At 46.7% G+C, this 19076-nt stretch overlaps 1 protein-coding gene across 1 annotated transcript in view; it reads right to left on the bottom strand.

Annotated features, from left to right (window-relative positions):
* DNAH9 (dynein axonemal heavy chain 9) overlaps nt 1–14785 on the bottom strand; it is a 304796-nt gene extending 290011 nt beyond the window's left edge. The window contains exons 1-4 of the mRNA XM_024127927.3: nt 14369–14785; nt 5565–5761; nt 3214–3372; nt 2045–2175 (exon numbers count right to left, since the gene is read on the bottom strand). Of these exons, the coding sequence (XP_023983695.1) occupies nt 2045–2175; nt 3214–3372; nt 5565–5761; nt 14369–14785 (904 nt within the window). The remainder of the gene's footprint in view (nt 1–2044; nt 2176–3213; nt 3373–5564; nt 5762–14368) is intronic.
* Nucleotides 14786–19076: the final 4291 nt, after the last annotated feature.

Here is a 19076-nt window from a genome sequence, read left to right on the forward strand (position 1 = left end):
TCCGCGGCATGTGGGATCTTCCCGGACCGGGGCACGAACCCGTGTCCCCTGCATCGGCAGGCGGACTCTCAACCACTGCACCACCAGGGAAGCCCCTAACTTCCTTCTTTACTTCCCACATGCCCACTAATCCAGGACTATCTCTTTTCCTCTCCTTCTCTTCCATCCATCTGTAAGCCAAAGAACTATCCTGACTGTGACTGATAAGAACAATGCACATAGTATATCTGTGCAGAATAAAGACAGATGCTCTGAAATAAGAAAATCAGTTGCAAGCTTCTAAAATATTTTTATTCTCCATAGACCTCACCAATATTTCTGACCAAGTCTCTACCTGGCAACTCTAATCAAAATTTCTTTTCTTCCATCATCAGGATTGAGTTATATACTTCAAGGATTTCTATTTTTACAGTGGTGTTTCTCTGGGACTCTTACGATGATATTGTTTTTTCTAACTTCTTTTCATTGCTGTCCTATACTCTTCTGCAAACAACTTTTAGAAGCTGGCCTGGGGAACCAAATCTTTTATAACTATTAATCAATGTGAATGATTGTACTCTATTAACCTATTAATGTGAAAAATATATTTGGGGCTCTAAATAACCAACTCATAAATATACTTTTACTATATGTTTTATTTCAGAGCCTCAAATTTCAGTCCTTTGCATAGCTCCTCTGTGATATTTGTCATGACTGCCTACAACCTGTAGTATTACTTCATACTTTTCTCTAAATTGACTCTCATTTTAGCCTAAATAAAATCATATAAAATAAAAACTTTAAATCTCTACTATAAATGGAAAACTTGTATCATGTGCCAAAAAAAGTTACCCGTTAGCACATTTTAAAATACACCTGTCCATACATCTCCCACAACCATCTCTCACACCAGCAGTGGTACACATATCACTTTTGGGGACACTATCTCATTTGAATTGGAGTATAAATTGGGAATAACAGTTGATTCCTCTGGCACACAAAATCTCTCAGAAAAGCAATAAACTGAGACCCCAACAGGGACCCCATTCCAAGCCAGCTCTAGATGCTGGCAGAGCAGCCTCCGGGATGAGATTTTAGGGCCCGGAAGGACCTCAAAGACGAGCTACTTAAGCCAGTTCTTCTCTGTTATAAAGCGCATGTCAGAAACTCCACCAGTGGAAGTTTCATTCCTTTATCTGAGTGGTTTCCAAACCCTATGGGAGAAGGTGGGACAGGGGATCCACCGATGGGCTCTGGACACAGGACACTCCCTCTTTAGCAGAGCAAATACACCTTGGCAAGTTTTAAATTTTGGACTCACATAGGAGATTGCATTGAAGGAAAGTTCTGATAGAGAAAAAGTGTTTGAAAATCACTGCTTGGGTTAAGCTTAAATTATATGAAATTGCAAACACCTTTAAAAGCACATTCTGACCTACAATACTGAAGAGCTGGGAGGAGTTGTGATAGGAGAAAAGGAAAGAAGCAAAGTGCACTGATGAGGAGAGAGGGAGCTCTAAAAAATTTTACCTCCTTCTAATTATAGACTTTGCTGGATTTGCAGTTTTGACAAGGGCCGATCTTGTCTGGTGCTCAGATGGCCAGGAAATTGCAGTCCCATCTGACAGTAGGCGCAAAAAAGGCAGAATGGAGCTAGAAACGGAACAGAGACTTCCCGAAGAGCCAGGAGGTGGAAGGAGGTAAAGTGCAGAGATGAGGGATCACAAAGCGCATTTGCCAGTGCGGTACAGTCAGTAAGGAACTTCCACCTACCCCACCTTACAGCACCCCAGGGAAGCAGGCGGGAAGTGTGTGCGCTGTTCCATGGCACACTCGAAAGCTCAGAGAGGTGAGGTGACTCTGTCAAGGGCACAAAGCACTGGAAATGCAGACAGAGCAGAGGGCAGCTGCTTCCCTGCCTCTACATTTGGCCTTCTTGCCTCTGTGCTAGACTGTCTCAGGTTGGAGGCTATAAGGACTGGAAGCTGCTGAGATCAGAGAGGAAGATAATTCAGCATAAATACGAGATTTGAGTCAATTTATGAAAATACTTGTGGGTCCTCACCTGCTACAACATCTCTGAACATGGCTTGGAAAGCTGGGAAGTAGCTGCTCTGAAGCTTGTCCAGAAGCCCCGCCATGCCCCTCACCTTTATCGTTCTCAGTTGATTATAAATGTATTCCAGATCCTCAGACCTGCAGCACCAGGAGAAGAGTGAATCCAGGTGAACATCAGGAAACACAAGTCACGCTGCAATGACCCACCCTCAGATAGAGAGAGGAAGCCTGCCTCACGGTGCTTCCGCAGAGGCCTCTGTTCCCAGAACAGTGAGGGCCAAAGCCTGAGTCTGGAACACAGGTTCAAAGGGGCAGCTCCAGGAGGTAGCAGCAGGGAACACTGCTATGACCATCTGGTGGCTCAAAAGCTTGGCAGCTGGAGGTCACTGGCTCTTGCAGGAAGGTTTGGGGTGGGGTGAGAGAGGTGTCAGGGCAAGGCTGCTGGAGGAGGGCCCCGCAGTAGGTCAGCAGAATGGTCAGAAACCAGGCAAGTGGATGGAGCATCTCAGCACAGGGTGCAAGTGGGACTGGAGCACTACAGGCATGCCTGGTCACATGACATGCCAGGACAGGGACGCCTGCCTCAAACATCTGTCTGTCTCCTTTTGAGTAAAAGATTAATCAGCACAATGATAAATAGGAGCAGGGAAATGGGGAGGAAGCGGGGAATGAGCAAGAGCCATAATTAGGTCTTTCTGGAACCTGTGGGGCTAAGACACAGTGGACCATGGACTGGTGACCGCCTGGAACCTAGGAGACGCCGTTCAGGGGTGAACTGCCAAAACCCCTCTCTTTCTCCAGATCCTACAAAAAATGTGTGCATACTGACTGTCCAAGGAGAAGGGAGTGGAGAGTAGAAAATATGAAAGAGAGTTAATAAATTTTACATGTAATTGAAAGAGACTTTGAAGAAATGCCAGAAGATACACTGACAGTAGCTCAAGAAACGAGGCATGACTATTGAACCTTGGGGAAAGTGTCACCTCCCAGTGCACAGAAGAACTGCATTGACCCAAATGACACCGAGCTGTCTGCTCCAGGGGTGATGAGATGCCGAGCTGTCTGCTCCAGGGGTGGTGAGAGATGCCTGGGGTGGGACCAGCCTCAGTGGCTGCCTCCCCCAGCCCGTTATCCTCTGAGAGACATCTGCTCCCCAGGGTTTGAGCCTGTGCCTACCTGCTCTTCCAGAACTCCAGCTCCACCTGAGGGGTGGGATTCTCCCCCTGTAGGAGAGGCTGGGAAGACTCCCTCTTGAGCACCACCTGGACTTGATGGCTCCACTGGATCACCGCAGACTCAATGGCATACATGACTGACTTATCCATAGAATCCAAGCTGTGAAAGACACAACAAATCTCCTGGGACACTGGAAACAGCTTAACTCTGGGTGTCCCCCAAAACAGAATCCCAAATCTTTTAAAAACAGGTGGGAAATTCCATTTAGTCCAAGCACTCTTAACTTTTGTTGGATAACAGGCTCTAACGAGTAGTCAGTGAAAAGTACAGATCTTCTCCTCAGACAAGCTGCTTATGCACGTGTGTATACAGTTATTCATACCCAATTATTCAAGATTCAGAGGCTCGCCAATATTCTGAAGGCTAGTTTAAGAACCCCGAATCCTATCAAGTCTTTTTGTCAGTGCAGGAATACATTGGACAGAAAACATACAAATGGTCACCCAACCCTTGCTTGAGTCCCACCAATGCCAGCCAGCTCCCTACTTGACAAGGCAGCCCATTCCTCAGATCAGCTCTCCCTGGGAGACAGTTTGTCTCTACTTTGAACCACGTCTATCGCCCTGCCAGTCCCTCATTTGGTCTTAGTTCTGACCTCTGCAGTAAGAGGAAATAAGTTACTTTCTCCTCCACAAGGCAAGCTATCAGACATCCAAACATTACTATCCTTTGTCCACACTTTTCTAATGAAGAATGCAATTCCCATGCATTCCCCCCATACACCTTTTAAATAAACTAACTAACTAAGGATGTTTGGAAGGGATTAAAAATCAAAAATACATTTGGGTTGCCTTTTCACAAAGTCTGAACTGACAACAGTTCATGCCAGGAACCCAGGACATGGGTGACAAAGAAAGAGAATCTGTCATTTGCATTTTCATGCCAGAAACCTACCTTCACTTAATTTAATTTAATTCATATTTGCTGAGCAATGATATGGCACAAGTGATTATGGATGGTATTAAAGGGAGAAGATACTCACCTCCCTGAAATATGATCCAGCCTTTTGGGAAATTATCAAATGTGAACAAAGGGAGACAAACTCAGTAATGATTATATACACACAGAGTGAATGTTATTATGTTAAAAAAGAAAAGGGGCTTCCCGGGTGGCGCGGTGGTTGCGCGTCCGCCTGCCAATGCAGGGGAACCGGGTTCGCGCCCCGGTCTGGGAGGATCCCGCGTGCCGCGGAGCGGCTGGGCCCGTGGGCCGTGGCCGCTGGGCCTGCGCGTCCGGAGCCTGCGCTCCGCAACGGGAGAGGCCGCGGCAGAGGGAGGCCCGCATACCACAAAAAAAAAAAAAAAAAAACAAAAAAAAACAAAAAAAAAAAAAGAAAAGGAATAGGAAAAGGGTCATTTGAATTTATCTATTTTGAAAATTGTATCTTTTTATTAAACCATAGTTAGGTTTTACAGTTAACCGGGAAATTGCTTCAAATTATATATGTAGCAAATTACTTCCAAGAGCAAAAACTCATTATAAAGTACATTGCTATCCCATGCATTACTTATTCTTCAGATAAAATCATGGGCCCTGAATACACAATGATGACATAATACATTTGGAGACTCCCAGTAATATGGCAGACCGAGCACATGTAGGAAGATGGCCTGTTGCCACAAACATATAGAAATGCTGGATAGAAGATGATTAAAAAATAGCATTTAGGTATATAGCCTGGCTTGAATGAAAAAGAAAAGAATCCCCACAGGACAGAAGCAAACCTGGAGTGGTAAGTGGAAGCTGACAGTCGGTATCACTCGTACATGGAGAAGAGGATGAGGCTTTAATGTCTTCCCAGGCACAGGAGGCATGCACCTCAAGCCTCAACAAAGCCAGATTTGTTTCTGTTTGGAAAAAAATCGCCAGGACCTGAAAAAAGTCTCCAGCTGCTGGGGGAGGATGGTCTGGACAGTGACAGTGTGTGCTGGGTAAATGCTGGGAAGAGGCGTGCTGTCTCCCAGACCGGACCTGGGTCTTTGCCAATGATGAGACACTGTCCTGATAAGCGAAACACTGAAATCAGCGTGGCTACTCTCAGCCCTGAAATAGTTCTGAGCAGAAAAAAGGCCATGTTGCGTGATAGCCTTAAAAGACGTCGGGCAGACAGATTGGGGCAAGGGTAGTCATCAGCACAAAACATACAGTCTGAGGATGCTGGCAAACAGTGGGCTTGTGTGCAGAACAGAGATATGCAGAGTCAGGAACAGAAAAGTCGTAAAGAAAACACTCAGATAAACCAGCATCTCCCATATCTCTGAGGCCCATATGGCCAGCCTGGTGGTACTTACGCGGTCTCACTTTCAGAATCCACAAACCCCATTTTTTCTGAGCCGACTGGAAGAGGCAGCAAAGTTTTCCCCTTCGCTTGCTCAAGGAGAACCAAGAGGTCACACTGGAGGCTGTGGGCGTGTCGCTGGACATCTTGACAAACCGCGTGGGGCCAGTCTAGGTGATTCTTCTCATTGGCCAGTACGGGGATGACAACCTGGGGCAGACGTGCACAGAAGAGAAAGGCAGGCAACTTCTGAAGCCCTAAAGACTATTCTGAGAAAGGTCGAGAGAGCTACGTACAACCTTTTGCAGGTCCCTGTTCTGTAAGACCTAATTATTAGTAACCAACATTATGTACTGCCTTGGCATCTGGTAAAATCGGGAGGGCCTCGAAGAGCCTATCCCCAGGTTTCCCTGCCCACTCTGCTCCTGCCACTAAGGCCCCGAGTCCAGCAGCCCTGCTTATCAAGGGGACAGGCACGGCCGCTGCCCATCCCTGAGGAGTGGGCTTCAGTTCCAGCCAGCGGAATCTTCACGCAAGCCGATCCCATCCTCCCACAGGAACCAGTGGGCACCACACCCTCTCGATAGGACAAAGCTTGCCTCCCACAGCCCCTGTTCATTTGCTCTGTTCCCGCGCGCAAGCCCCCGTGTGGCCCTGCCTGGCACAGCACCTCCCTCCTCTGGACGGTGAGTATCTGTGCTAATAACCGGTGGGCAGTCTCATCTGTCCAGTGTTACGTGTACGGTCATCCCACGAACCCTAGGGCAGGAATCCCTTCCTCATCAACGGGTGAAACTGTCACAAAGGCCAAGAGGAAAAAAACAGGCCAGATGCAGGTGAGCGTGACCCTCTGTCTACAGGTGGCCTGAGAGGGCATTTAAAGAAGCCAGCCAAGGCGAGGATGCTGACTCACTCTGTAGGGTGAACCTGAGCTGGATCTGGTCACTGAACATGATCCTCTGCTCTTAGTACTCATCTCCAGATCCAGAGGTAGATACATGTGAGCAAATCTGAGCCAGTAAGAGTCAGGCCAAAGTCTTTCATCTGGACATTCTGAGGAAGAGAAGCTTTCTCTTTCTACGAGTCTGGAACAATTGGTGGCCAACTTGCTACCATATGGAGCCTTCGAATACGGTCAATATGGGGAAGAGAGAGTTTATAGATGGAGGAAAAACCAAGTCCTATGACATCATTTGAGCTCCTGCATCAGGCTGCTCTTGAACTTTCTGAGCTGATTTAAATTGAGGTTTCTACCATTAGCAACTTAAAAAGTTGTAATTCATGCAACTCACTAGGAACCTCTCCCTGTCAAAATTCACAACTAATAGAAAGGGAATACTAGAAAGAAAAACAGATGATCAGGAAATGTGATAAGGAGCTGCCTAGCAAAGAGTGAAAGGAAAACACAGACTTAAATGGTTGGTTGGTTTCCATAAACAACCAATGAGTCCATGTGGCTATGAGATAGAAGGCCTGGACCCAGCATATGAAGCCAAGAGAATGATCCTTGCCTGGTCTGTCTGGAAGCAATCACTGAACTGAGAACTTACAACAGCAGGTGAACAGGGGGTGCCGAGAGATAAAATGTCACAAATTGAGCTCTACTCACATTCATGTTAAGAAAGGACCCCCTGGACCCATGGCAGGAGGCCTAACAGGGCAGAGGGGATGAACAAGAATTTTTCTAGCATCTAAAAGGCAGGAACTGTATCTTATACCCACAGTCCTCCCTAGGGTCTGGCATACAGGAAGCACTCAATAGAGGTTCAGAGAATAACTGAAATACATGCTGTCTGAAGAAAAAGTGGTAGGTGGGCTTGGGTGCATTTTGGAGGGCTTTCAGTGATAGAAAAATAGTGAATATGAACTTTCTATGAAATGAATATTCTCAATGAATATTTATCAAGTCTACCACATGCTAGCAGTGTTCTAGGTGCTTGGAAGGTACATCAGTGAACAAAACAGACGAAGATTCCTGACTTCATGAAGTTTATATTCTAGGGAAGAGAAAGTCAATAAACCATAAGTTCTGTGAAAAATAATGAAACAGGTAGGCTGGAAGTGATGTAATCGTAAATAGAGTGATTGGTGCAGATCTCATGGAGAAGGTAACATTTGAACAAAGACTGGGGAGGATAGGGAGAGTGTTGTGCAGACCCTTGGGGGAAGTATATTGACGGTAAAAGGAACAGCCAGTGCAAAGGCCCTGAGGTGGGAGCATGCCTGGTGTGATCAAGGAGCAGTGTGGAGGTCAGTGAAACTGGGACAGGATTGGCAAGAAGAGTAGGGGTGAGTAAAAGGGGTCAGATCACATGCAGCCCTGCCTGTGGGACTTTGATTTTTACTCTGAGGAATGTAAATCCTTGAAGGGTTTTGAGCAAAGGACCAACATGGTCTGACATCTTTTTTAATAGGATGGCTCCAGCTACTGTGTTGAGAATAGACTCTCGGGGGCAAAAGTGGAAAAAGAGATTGGCTAGCAAGTTATTGCTATAATACAGAAGAGAGTGGCGTGGCACAGGGCAGAGTAGAGGAGATAGTAAGAAATGGTCCAATTCTACATAAATTTGGAAGGCTCAGCCAAAATGATTTCTTAATGGATTAGTCGTGTGAGTAAAAAGGAGTCAGGATGATTCCAAGGTTTGGGACTTGTGCAACAGGAAGAAGGGGACCGCCCTAGCTGACGCGGGGAAGAGTAACGGTGGAGTTAAGTTCTTGTGGGAAGAACTGGGAGTAGGTTCTCGGACACGTTAGAATTGGAAAAATCTCCTGAACCTCTACGTGGGGACACTGAACAGGCAGTCGGATTTGGTAACCGGGAGCTCAGAGAAGAAAAGTCTGGAGGTAACAAGTCTGGTAGATGTAGATGAGATGATTCATAAAATTCTGAAAGGGAACGAGTGCCCCCCAAGGAACTGAGTATATACAGAGAAGATACCCAAGGAATGAGCCCAAGGGCTCTCCAATGTTAGCAAGTTAGCAAGAAGCGGGGGTGGTACCAACAGGGGAAACAGAGGAAATGGCGATGGTGAGAGGAGGAAACCAGAAGACTGGTGACCTGAAAGCCAAGTGAAGAAAGTGCTTCCAGGAGGACAGGGTCATCATGAGCTGTGCCAAAGGCTGCTCACAGGTCAAGCAGGAAAAAGACTGAAACATGGCCATGTGATTCAGACAAGTAGAGGTCACTGGCGACGCTGACAACTCTTTCTTTTCCACGCAATATGGGGGTAAGAGCCTGACGAGTGAGGAAAAGGATAGGACACAGCAAGACTAGACATGCAGTCTAGACATTTTTGCTCAGCTTCACGAGGGCGGGTATACAGTAGGCAGGGAGTTGGAGTTCACCAGATTTATGGTTTTGCCGAAGACGTACGACAAAGCAAGACAGAGGCCGTGATGATAATGATGGAGCACTTGAGCTGGGTAAGGGGGGAAGGATGTGGGTGTGGAGGATGGACAGAGGGCAGGCGGCAGGATCAACGGACTGCAGGTCCTAGCATGGTCACAGGCTTGTGGTAGGGGGTTGCTGGGGAGAGTGAGCCAGAAAGACAGGAGTAGGGTCAGAGAAAGAGGTGCCTGGAATTGGATCACCAGGGCGTGGTCTGGTAATGCAAGGACTGGGAGCAGCATGGGAAGGGGTGGTTAAGATAGGAAGGGCGACAAGGTCAGCGGAGGAGGAAGGTTCAAGGGGCCCAGAGGCCGGGTTAATCAAGGATCACTTATGTGTCTATTGAAAGAGCCACGTGTTAAGATGGGAGCAACGCTGGGGTAAAGTCACAGTGAGCAGAAGCCCAATCGTGGGGAAATGAGGGCGGTGCTATCAATTTATGACACAGCAATGGGGGGAGACGGTGGCTTTGTCTAAAGGCATCAGATTCAAACTGGACTGTTTTCTCCTTGAATCGAGAAGGAGCAAAGAGGAGCAAGGATGCCTGTCCCACCTCAGAGGTAGAAAGGCTGAGTCTTTGGGGAGAGATGAGTTTGGGTTAGAGCAAAGTGACAAGGGTGGGTGACAGGAAGTGAGGAAGCTTTTAAGGGGGATGTAGAGTCACAGTAATTCTTGTCCTTTAGGGAAAACCTACAACTAATGTTAACAGAGAACCAACCTGACTCCACGTTGTATCTATTCCTTTAGCTCTAACCCTTGTGCTTTGTTTCCTGTCTTAATCACGCTGGCTCTGCATCTTTGTAAAAGGATGTTGCCTAGAACCTGAAACACACATTACAGCCTATTCCAAAGGTTTTGCCTCCCAGGCTTGACCTTTAAAGGTGTCAACAAAAAGTTGCAGAACAGAGAATAACAATTGTCCTGTTGGAGGTTTACATGGTGACCAGACCTTTGTGAACAGCTGCAAGAACAAAGGATTCAAGCGCCAACAAGTTTGTAATACCAGCCGCACCTCCTCCCCCCTTTAGTACAAAAGAAGCTTGAATTCTACCTCAGGGAAGATGGTTCTACCAGCCCACCATCTTCTTGGGCTGCTGGCTTTCCGATTAAAGCCACTGTTCTTTGCCCCAACACCTCCTCTCTCGATTTATCAGCCTGCCATGCGACGAGCACTACAGGCTTGGACTCAGTGATGCTAACACACTCTATTCCAAGCGTCCTGATCGGTTATTTTAAATTTCACAAGCCTGCAAGGTGCTTCGATCCTGACAGAGGTGAGCTAGCGTGCTCACACCATCCCCACCGAACGCGACAGAACCAGCACTGGAACGCGCGCGGGTCCCCCAGACTCCAAATCCCATGCTCCTCTCACGGGGAAAAGGACCCACACTTTTACCGGAAACAAACCTACAGCCTCCCTTTTTCTGCCCTCAACAACCCATCCACCTACGCCCACCGCTGCACTTGCTTAAAGGAAACTAAGGCATAGGCTGTGGAAACGGCAAGGAAGGAAAACCGCAGTACCTGAGAGAATCGGAATGGTCCAAGATGGCGACAGGGCAGGCACGCGCAGAGGCGTCGCGACGCTCGAGGAGAGGCGCTCCCGGCGCACGCACGGAGGCTCTGCGCATGCCCGCCCCTCCTGCCCCGCCCCGCCCTTGCTGTTCACCCGGCTCTGTACAAGGCACCCCTCTCCTCACCTGGGGAGAAGGTGGCGTTTTCAGAGCAGGAGCTTCCCCTTTCTCCATTCCTTGATTAAAGAATAAAGTTTCTGCTCTGCTGGACCTGGTTTCCTTCATTTGGCACCAGCTGGCATTGGGCAACAGAAGGACCCATTTGGGGGTCCACCCGACTGGACACCTGATTAGAAAGGGTGGGTGACACTCCCTCTCCAAAACCCCAAACTTCAAAACAGCATCCAAGTTCCAGAGCTCTAGGAAAAGGAACCTGGCAGCAGTGAATGAAGGGACTGGGAGGAAGAAGAAAGGGAGCAGGAGGGCTGGTTTCTAAATTCTGTCAATTCTCCCTTGGAAACATTTCCTGGATGCATTTGCTTTTTACTTTGTGCCAGTGTAATGGGACAGAAAAGTTAAAATTTATAGCTTCATTCCTTCGTTAATGTCACCCCCCCACACCCCTCCCCCGCCAACAAATACTTTTCTCATCCAGGTGGGATATTTTGGCTTTAGTACCGCTTTACGGGGAGGTGTTAGGACCAGGGGAGCACGCAGCCAGGGGCTGATCCATGAGTGGGAGGGGAGCAGGGCCCTGAAGTGGCTCCGGATCAGCTTCAGGGGGTGTGAAAAAAGCGGATGGGACGGCAGTGGTTGCATGGCCCAAGAATTGCTGTTAGAGGTTTTGAGAAACGCAAGTAAAGGCCTCGAGGTATTTTAAAAATAAATTGTTTTATTTTATTTATTTATTTATTATTTTATTATTAGATTTTTAAAACAGACAACACATTTACGTGGTGCAAATTTTTAAAGTACAAAAGCATGACAGTAGAAAGGAAGTCTTCTACCTACCCCTGTACCTCCCTGAGTCGCCCAGTTCCTTGGGCCTGTGGATTACTCTGTAAATGAATGTTTTTCCTCCCTCCCTCCTTTCTTTTTTTTAGCAGAAACGGTAACATACTACACGTACAATTCTAAACCTTTAAAAAAAATTATCTTAAATTGCAGCATTATCCACAATAGCCAAGAGGTGAAAGGAACCTAAATGTCCATCCATGGATGAATGGGATAAAGAAAATGTGGTATATATACATACAATGGGATACTATTCAGTCTTAAAAAGGAAGGAAATTCTGTCACATGCTACCTTGAGAATGAACCTCTTTGAGGACATTATGCTGAGTGAAGTAAGCCAGTCACAAAAAGACAAATACGTCATGATTCCATTTACATGAGGTACCAAGAGTGGTCAAGTTCATAGACACAGAAAGTAGAATGTGGCTGCCAGGGGCTGAGGTGGGGACAGGTGGGAGTTGTTCAGTGAGTGTAGAGTTTCAACCATGCAGGATGGGGGGACGGTTCTGGGGATCTGCCATGCAATGATGTGCATGAGGTTGACAATGTTGTGCTGTACGCTTGGAAATTGCTGGGAGAGTGAATTTTATGTGGGTTTTTTATGCCACCATAAAAAGAAAATTATCTTAAGAACGGTCCCATTATCAATCATTACTTTTAATTATAGATGGACCTTAATTCGTTCACCCAGTCCCCTACAGATGAACATTCAGTTTGTTTCCAACCTCTTTCAATGCACCGATGAAAATTCTTGAACATTTAAGAGTCTGAAGTGTTTTAAAATTACTTTCACTCGCTGAACTGCCTTTCCTTGGCCATGATGCCACTCTGAGATGGACCCACTGCCCTCTACGTACACTAGGTGTAGCTCCATCTCGGAACCTTTGTTCAGTCTGCTCCCCAGACCTTGAAAGATACCCTGCTCTCTATTTATTCTAATCCTTCTCCTTGCTCAGGAGCCAGTTCAGCACTGGAGGTGAAGCAGGGCTCTCAGACCACACGCATATGTCTGTCCTTGGAACCCAACAGCACTTTTTTTCTTCCATATCAATAAACATTGTCTTTATTCTGTAAATTAAAATCTATTCACCTATTTCACATTTTGTTTATCTTATTTTCTTTTTTAAAGTTTTTTAAAGTTTTTTAAAAATTTTGTTAAAATATAGTTGATTTACGGTGTGTTAATTTCAGGTGTACAGCAAAGTGATTCAGTTATATATATATTCTTTCTTAGATTCTTCTCCATTATAGGTTATTACAAGATATTGAGTAGAGTTCCCTGTGCTACACAGTAGGTCCTTGTTGGTTATCTATTTTATATAGAGTGGTGTGTATCTGTGAATCCCAATCTCCCAATTTATCCCTACCCCCCTTTCCCCTTTGGTAACCATAAGTTTGTTTTCAAGCGCTTCTTCCTATCATCACCTTTCATGAGGGAATTTGATCCAAGCTTGGATTCCTGCAGGGATGGTGTTCAGACAACATACAGCAGTAAAGCCATTCGGTTATTAAAATACTGAAATACTTCCATATCTACTGAGAAACCTAGCTTCCCTGGGTCCCCTAGAGCTCCTCTGTCACCCCAGACCCTTCTCTGGAACTCCCCCTTCCCCAAAGCTTCCTCATGAAGCAACCAAAGGCCTAACACCTGATGCAGCAGGGAGCCTCCAGGACCCAATGCTAGCCCTGGGGCCAACTTTAGGTAAGGTCTGTCTCCACCTCAGTCACACTAGCTTTGAAGATTATATATATATACACACACACACATACATATATATATATATATATATATATATATATATATATGGTGAATTTCACAGGTGGGATCTTGTCTTTATTTCTCTGGTGTTCCCCACAGCACCTGTGACAGGAAACATCACACAGCAGGGCATCAAGCCTCCAGGAGCACACACACCCAACTTCCAGGGACGTTCACTCCTATTCCAGAAAGGTCTAAGTGTCCCAAGAATCTCTCCCGGGCACCCCTGCACTCCGGAGGCTTCTGCTGTGGTGCCACCAAAGCGCTCAATAATCCACATCCGGGGAGACCTTCCTTCCTGCGCTCCAGGCTGGCCCCTCCAAACGCCTATTGGACATTTCCAACTGGATGCCTCAACTTCTTACCTGGGCACAGGGGTGACCTCTGGTTCATGAAGGACACGAAAATAAAAACCAAGCCACCTCTCCTTTTTTTTTTTTTTTTTTTTTTTTTGTGGTACACGGGCCTCTCACTGTTGTGGCCTCTCCCGTTGCGGAGCACAGGCTCCGGACGCACAGGCTCAGTGGCCATGGCTCACGGGCCCAGCCGCTCCACGGCATGTGGGATCTTCCCCGACCGGAGCACGAACCCGTGTTCCCTGCATCGGCAGGCGGATTCTCAACCAATGCGCCACCAGGGAAGTCCCACCTCTCCTTTACAACTCTCCTCCAGAAGTAAAGAGCGTGGAGAGCCCTTCACCTCCTTCACCTCACTGACCCATAGGAAATGCCCCCGGGTCCACCACTCCCGGGCTTTTGCAATGCCAGCTTACAGGGGGGATTCAGAAATGGCGCCTCAAAAAGAGGTCAGGACCCAGGCCCTCTTCAGAATCTAGCCTCGCCTTGACTTTGGCCAGAAGGCAGACCAGGAATGAAGCAAGCCCCCCGCGATGGCCTGGCTCGCACCCAGCCCCTGCTCAGATTTCCCGCAGCTGCCATTTCCCGGCTCGCCTCCACATCTCAGGGGACAGCCCAGGGTCCTAGGTTCCCGCCAGCTCGGCCCGTCGGCCCATCCCACTTTATTCTTAACTCCTCGAGCTCAGCTCCAGTCTCCTCTCCCACGGCCCCGCCCCGCCGGCCCCGCCTCCTCCTCCCCTCCCCCTCCCAGCAGCAGACAGCGCGGGGCCACCGACCCACCCTCACCTCAGAGAACAGCGCGGCCAGATGCTCCAGCGGCGTGGCGGGCAGGTCCCCGCACAGCACTGCTCCGCGGAGGCTGTCGGGCCCCGGCGGCTCGGGCCTGGTGCGCAGGCAAAAAAGCCCCTTAGCACGAGGCGCGCCGGCCTCGGGTCCCGCGTCCAGCCCCGCGCGCACCGCCAGGCCCCCGGGCCCGGGCCGCACCACCAGCAGCGGCCGCGGCCCCTCCACGGCCCCGCGGCCCAGGAAGGCGTGCAACAGTTGCCTCGCCTCGGCCGAGCCCGCGCAGCGCTCCCAGGCGCCCGCAGCCGGCCGCAGGCTCCGGACCACGTAGGCCCCCAGGAGTCGCAGCCGCGGGTCAGCGCCGGGCTCCCAGTCCGCGTTCTCCTCAGCGAGCGCGGGCAGCTCCTCGGCGCTCGGCATCGCGCGCGAACCTGCCTGCAGAGGTTTCCCGGGCGACCGGGACGCGGCCAGGACGCCCTCCTCCGCTCCCCTCCTATTGGACACTTGACTACTGTTCCCGCCCACTCCGGTCCAATAAGGTAGGAGAGGCAAGGCGGGGTAAGGGGCGGGGTCGCGTCGCCGTTGCTAGGAAACCAACCGAGGCTCAGGTTTCGCGTCTGAACTCGTGGATCAGAGGTGCTCGTGGGTGACTGTCCGGGGCCATGCTTATGGATGAGGCGCATGGAGGGGAGATCAAGGATATAAATGCTGCTAAGGAGCGTGCTGGCTAAGGTCACATTAAATTCTTTAGAGGTGTCCAGACACTGGAAGTATTATGGTTCTCCCACCTACTCCCAAAATGTGTAATTCAAAGTTAAAAACAATGTCAAATCACAAAAGAGATATAAGGGAAATCAATCAAATTTTAATTTCTTTTTCATGATAACTGAAATATTTTATAACAGTGCTTATGTGGCTACTGAGCATTTAGAATGTGCTGTGCTACTAGGGAACTGGATTTTTCATTTTCATTTAAATTAATTTAAAATTAAATAGTCACATGTGGCTAGTAGCTGTCATATTAGACAGCTTAGCTTCATAATTTTAATATCAATTATAAGAAAATAAAATAGTTTTACTGGCCTGCTTTGCCCATGCCTTGAGTGTGTGCTTAATCTGAAAAATGGGGGCTAAAACTATGAGATCACTGATTTCCATGAGTATGGCAGCAATGAGTTCTTAAATGCAGCAAAGCACTATTCAATATGTAGGATGTTCAGAGCCTCCCTGTCCTGCCCTTTGTCTGCATCTTGTCTTCAAAAAAGGATAATGTGAAGCACCTTTCCTGACCTCAGAAATTAGCATTTGTCACCTGCTGAGTCCTTCTCCATGCTCAGGATATAAATAGCTTGGCCCTTTGCATGCATGTAAGGTGAGAATGGGACAAGGAAAGGGCCAATTCGGGCAGCAGGAGGCCTGCAGTTCTGAAATGAGCTCCTCTCTGCCCTACCACCCTGATTTTAGTCACCAGAGACTGCAGAGTTTCTGGGTAAAAAGAACATTTAGAATGGGCTTCAAAGGAATATTAACAGAATAAGCACTTATTAAAGGCAGCTTAGCTAATAAGAGCCCCTCAGGAAAAGCCAGTAGGTGGAAGGTAAAATGATTGATTTAATAATAAGTGGGGCACAGGAGGTGCTGTGATGAAGAGTGTCCACCTTACAACATGAATCTTTTTTTTAGATATTGGGGGTAGGAGTTTATTAATTTTATTTATTTATTTTTGCTGTGTTGGGTCTTCGTTTCTGTGCGAGGGCTTTCTCTAGTTGTGGCAAGCAGGGGCCACTCTTCATCGCGGTGCGCGGGCCTCTCACTATCGCGGCCTCTCTCGTTGAGGAGCACAGGCTCCAGACGCGCAGGCTCAGTAGTTGTGGCTCACGGGCCTAGTTGCTCCACGGCATGTGGGATCCTCCCAGACCAGGGCTCGAACCTGTGTCCCCTGCATTAGCAGGCAGATTCTCAACCACTGCGCCACCAGGGAAGCCCACAACATGAATCTTTATGTTTGTAGAGAGTGTTTTGTCAGTGCTGGATTAAACAGTAGGCAGACCAACTATGAGTAAAGGGACAAAGCAGAGGCACTAAAACAATTTTTAAGATGAATTTGATAGTTGACATTTCAAAAAAGCATCAGGGAAAAATAGAAATGTTGGGGGCTTCTTACACTTATCCTAGTTTTGCAGAGTTTTTATTTTGCATATAGGAAGGCATCCTTATCGTTTTAGTGCTTGGGGATTCCAGATGTGTCAATCCTGCTCATATTTTGTGTATAGAGTGAATTCAGGGCTATTAAGTTCCTGTAAACTCTTCAAATAAAGTTTCTGCCACCCCACCATGACCTATTTGCCCTTCATCCTCTTTGTCCCTTTGCCCCAACATAGAAACACAGGAGCCTGTGGAGATGACTTGAAGGTGTTTGAGAGTGAAGGCTACTGGACACTGGCAATGTTAGCTTTTGCTTTTTTTCTCCAGCACCACACCTTAATCTCCATTGTAGAAAGAGATTTGAGGGGCATCTATATGGGACTTATTGAAAACAACTGACATTGTCTTTCTATTGTGTAATTATGGTAATGAAAAATAAAAGTTACAAGTGTATTAGTTATCTATTGCTGTGTAACAAATTACCCCAAAAGGTAGCAGCTTAAAATAGCAATGGACATTTATTATCTCATATAGTTTATGGTGGGTCAGGAAGATGGGAGCAGTTTAGCTGGGTGGTTCTGGCTTATGATGTCTCGTAATGTTTCAGACAAGATGTTATCAGGGGCTACATCATCTGAAAGCTTGACTGGGGTTGGAGGAACCACTTCCAAGGTAGCTCATTAACGTGGCGGGCAAGTCAGTGCTGACTGTCAGCAGGAGGCTTCAGTTTCTCAGAATGTGGAGCTCTCCATTGGGTGCTTGAATGTCTTCATAGCACCCTGGCTGCCTTCCCCTAGACCAGGTGATCTGAGAGCAAGACAAGCCCCAATGTCTCTTATGACCTAGCCATGGAGGTCACACTGTCATTTCTGCAAAAATCCCATTAGTTACAGACGTTCACCTTATTCATTGTGAAAGAGAACTACACCAGGATGTGAATACCAGGGAAGAAGAATCCTTGTGTTCTCTGAGAGGCTGACTACTGCAAGAGGTGTTAAGGAAGATATTAAATTTGTGTAATTGTTCAGATGAAATAATTTCCATTTTTTAAATTAGAAACTTGAACTTGCTTCCATGAGCATTGCATTTTGTATACCAGATTTTTTGCTTGAAATGACTAGGCATAATTCCTAGTCAATTCCTATTCCATAATTCAACACTTTTAAATAATGATCTCTTTAAATTCTGGATAGTCATCATTGACAAAATGTGTTCACACAAGCAAGTAGTGCAAAATTTAAAGCCTTTTACAATTATTCAAAAGTGAACAGTTGACATTATATTTACAGAATCTTTTTTTTTTTTTTTTTTTCGCGCAGGCTCAGCGGCCATGGCTCATGGGCCCAGCCGCTCCGCGGCATGTGGGATCTTCCCAGACCAGGGCACGAACCCATGTCCCCTGCATCGGCACGCGGACTCTCAACCACTGCGCCACCAGGGAAGCCCTATTTACAGAATCTTAACAGCTCTTCTTTTCTTCCTTGACAAATGTTATGTTGAGATTTCTTGTGATGCTGCTAATGGGTATTGAATCTAAATCAACCTTTCTGTGTCAAATATTTGAAAATAATGATGAATTTTTAATTCAAAGAACATGCATGCATTGTTAGAATGGTCTCCTCTCAGCCACCTTGAATGCCCTAGGTGAAGATGTCAGACACTCATGGGTAGATGTATTAGATACATGTGTAGAAGGAGAGTCCAGGCTACTTGGGGCTCCATCCCGGAGATACATGTAAGAATATTGATTGTTACCTTGTGCATAATAGCAAAATTATGGGAAACAAACCAAGTGTTCATCCATGATAGAATGGATAAATAAATTACGGTATATACTATTCATAGAATACAGTACTATACAGCAGTGAAAATGAAAGGACTATAGTTGCGTGCACCAACAGGATGAATCTCAAAAGCATAATGTTGTACAAAAAAGGCAAATTACAGATGAGTACATTAGAGTACATTTATTAGAAGTTTCAAACCAAATGAAACAGAATATTTTTTTCAGGCAGATATACATATGTAGTCATCTAGAGAAAAGTACGTGGGTGTTTATCACGAAATTCAGATTTTGATCCCTTCTTGTTGGGGACAAAGAGGCATCGGATGGTGAGGGGCACACGGGAGCCCCTGGTAATGTTTTATTTCTTAACCTGGCTTATGCATTTTCATTTTATCATTCCTCTTAAACTGTACATATATATTCTGGACTTCTTTGTATGTATGATATACTTCACAATATAAAAAATAAAAAAGGATGTGTCATTTCGTATACTCTTGAGTGTTGTGGGGAGTTTATTTCAGTTACTGGGAATAAATGCTAATAATTCATTAGATTTCTAAAATTACACATCAAATATCTTTAAAATGGTGATTGACCAATTTTACAAATTTTATATTAGGTCTATTAGTGGTGACTTCTTTCTTATCAGCTCTGTCTTACTTTACTTCTTGGCTCTGTTCAACCCAGGAGATTCCAGATTCACTAGTCTCTTAGCTTCCATGACAAGTGTCCTCCTCTTGGGCACTTCCTCTCATTCTCCGACTACTCCCTTTTTGCCGA

This window comes from Physeter macrocephalus, chromosome 14, assembly GCF_002837175.3.
Source record: "Physeter macrocephalus isolate SW-GA chromosome 14, ASM283717v5, whole genome shotgun sequence".
Taxonomy (NCBI): Eukaryota; Metazoa; Chordata; class Mammalia; order Artiodactyla; family Physeteridae; genus Physeter; species Physeter macrocephalus.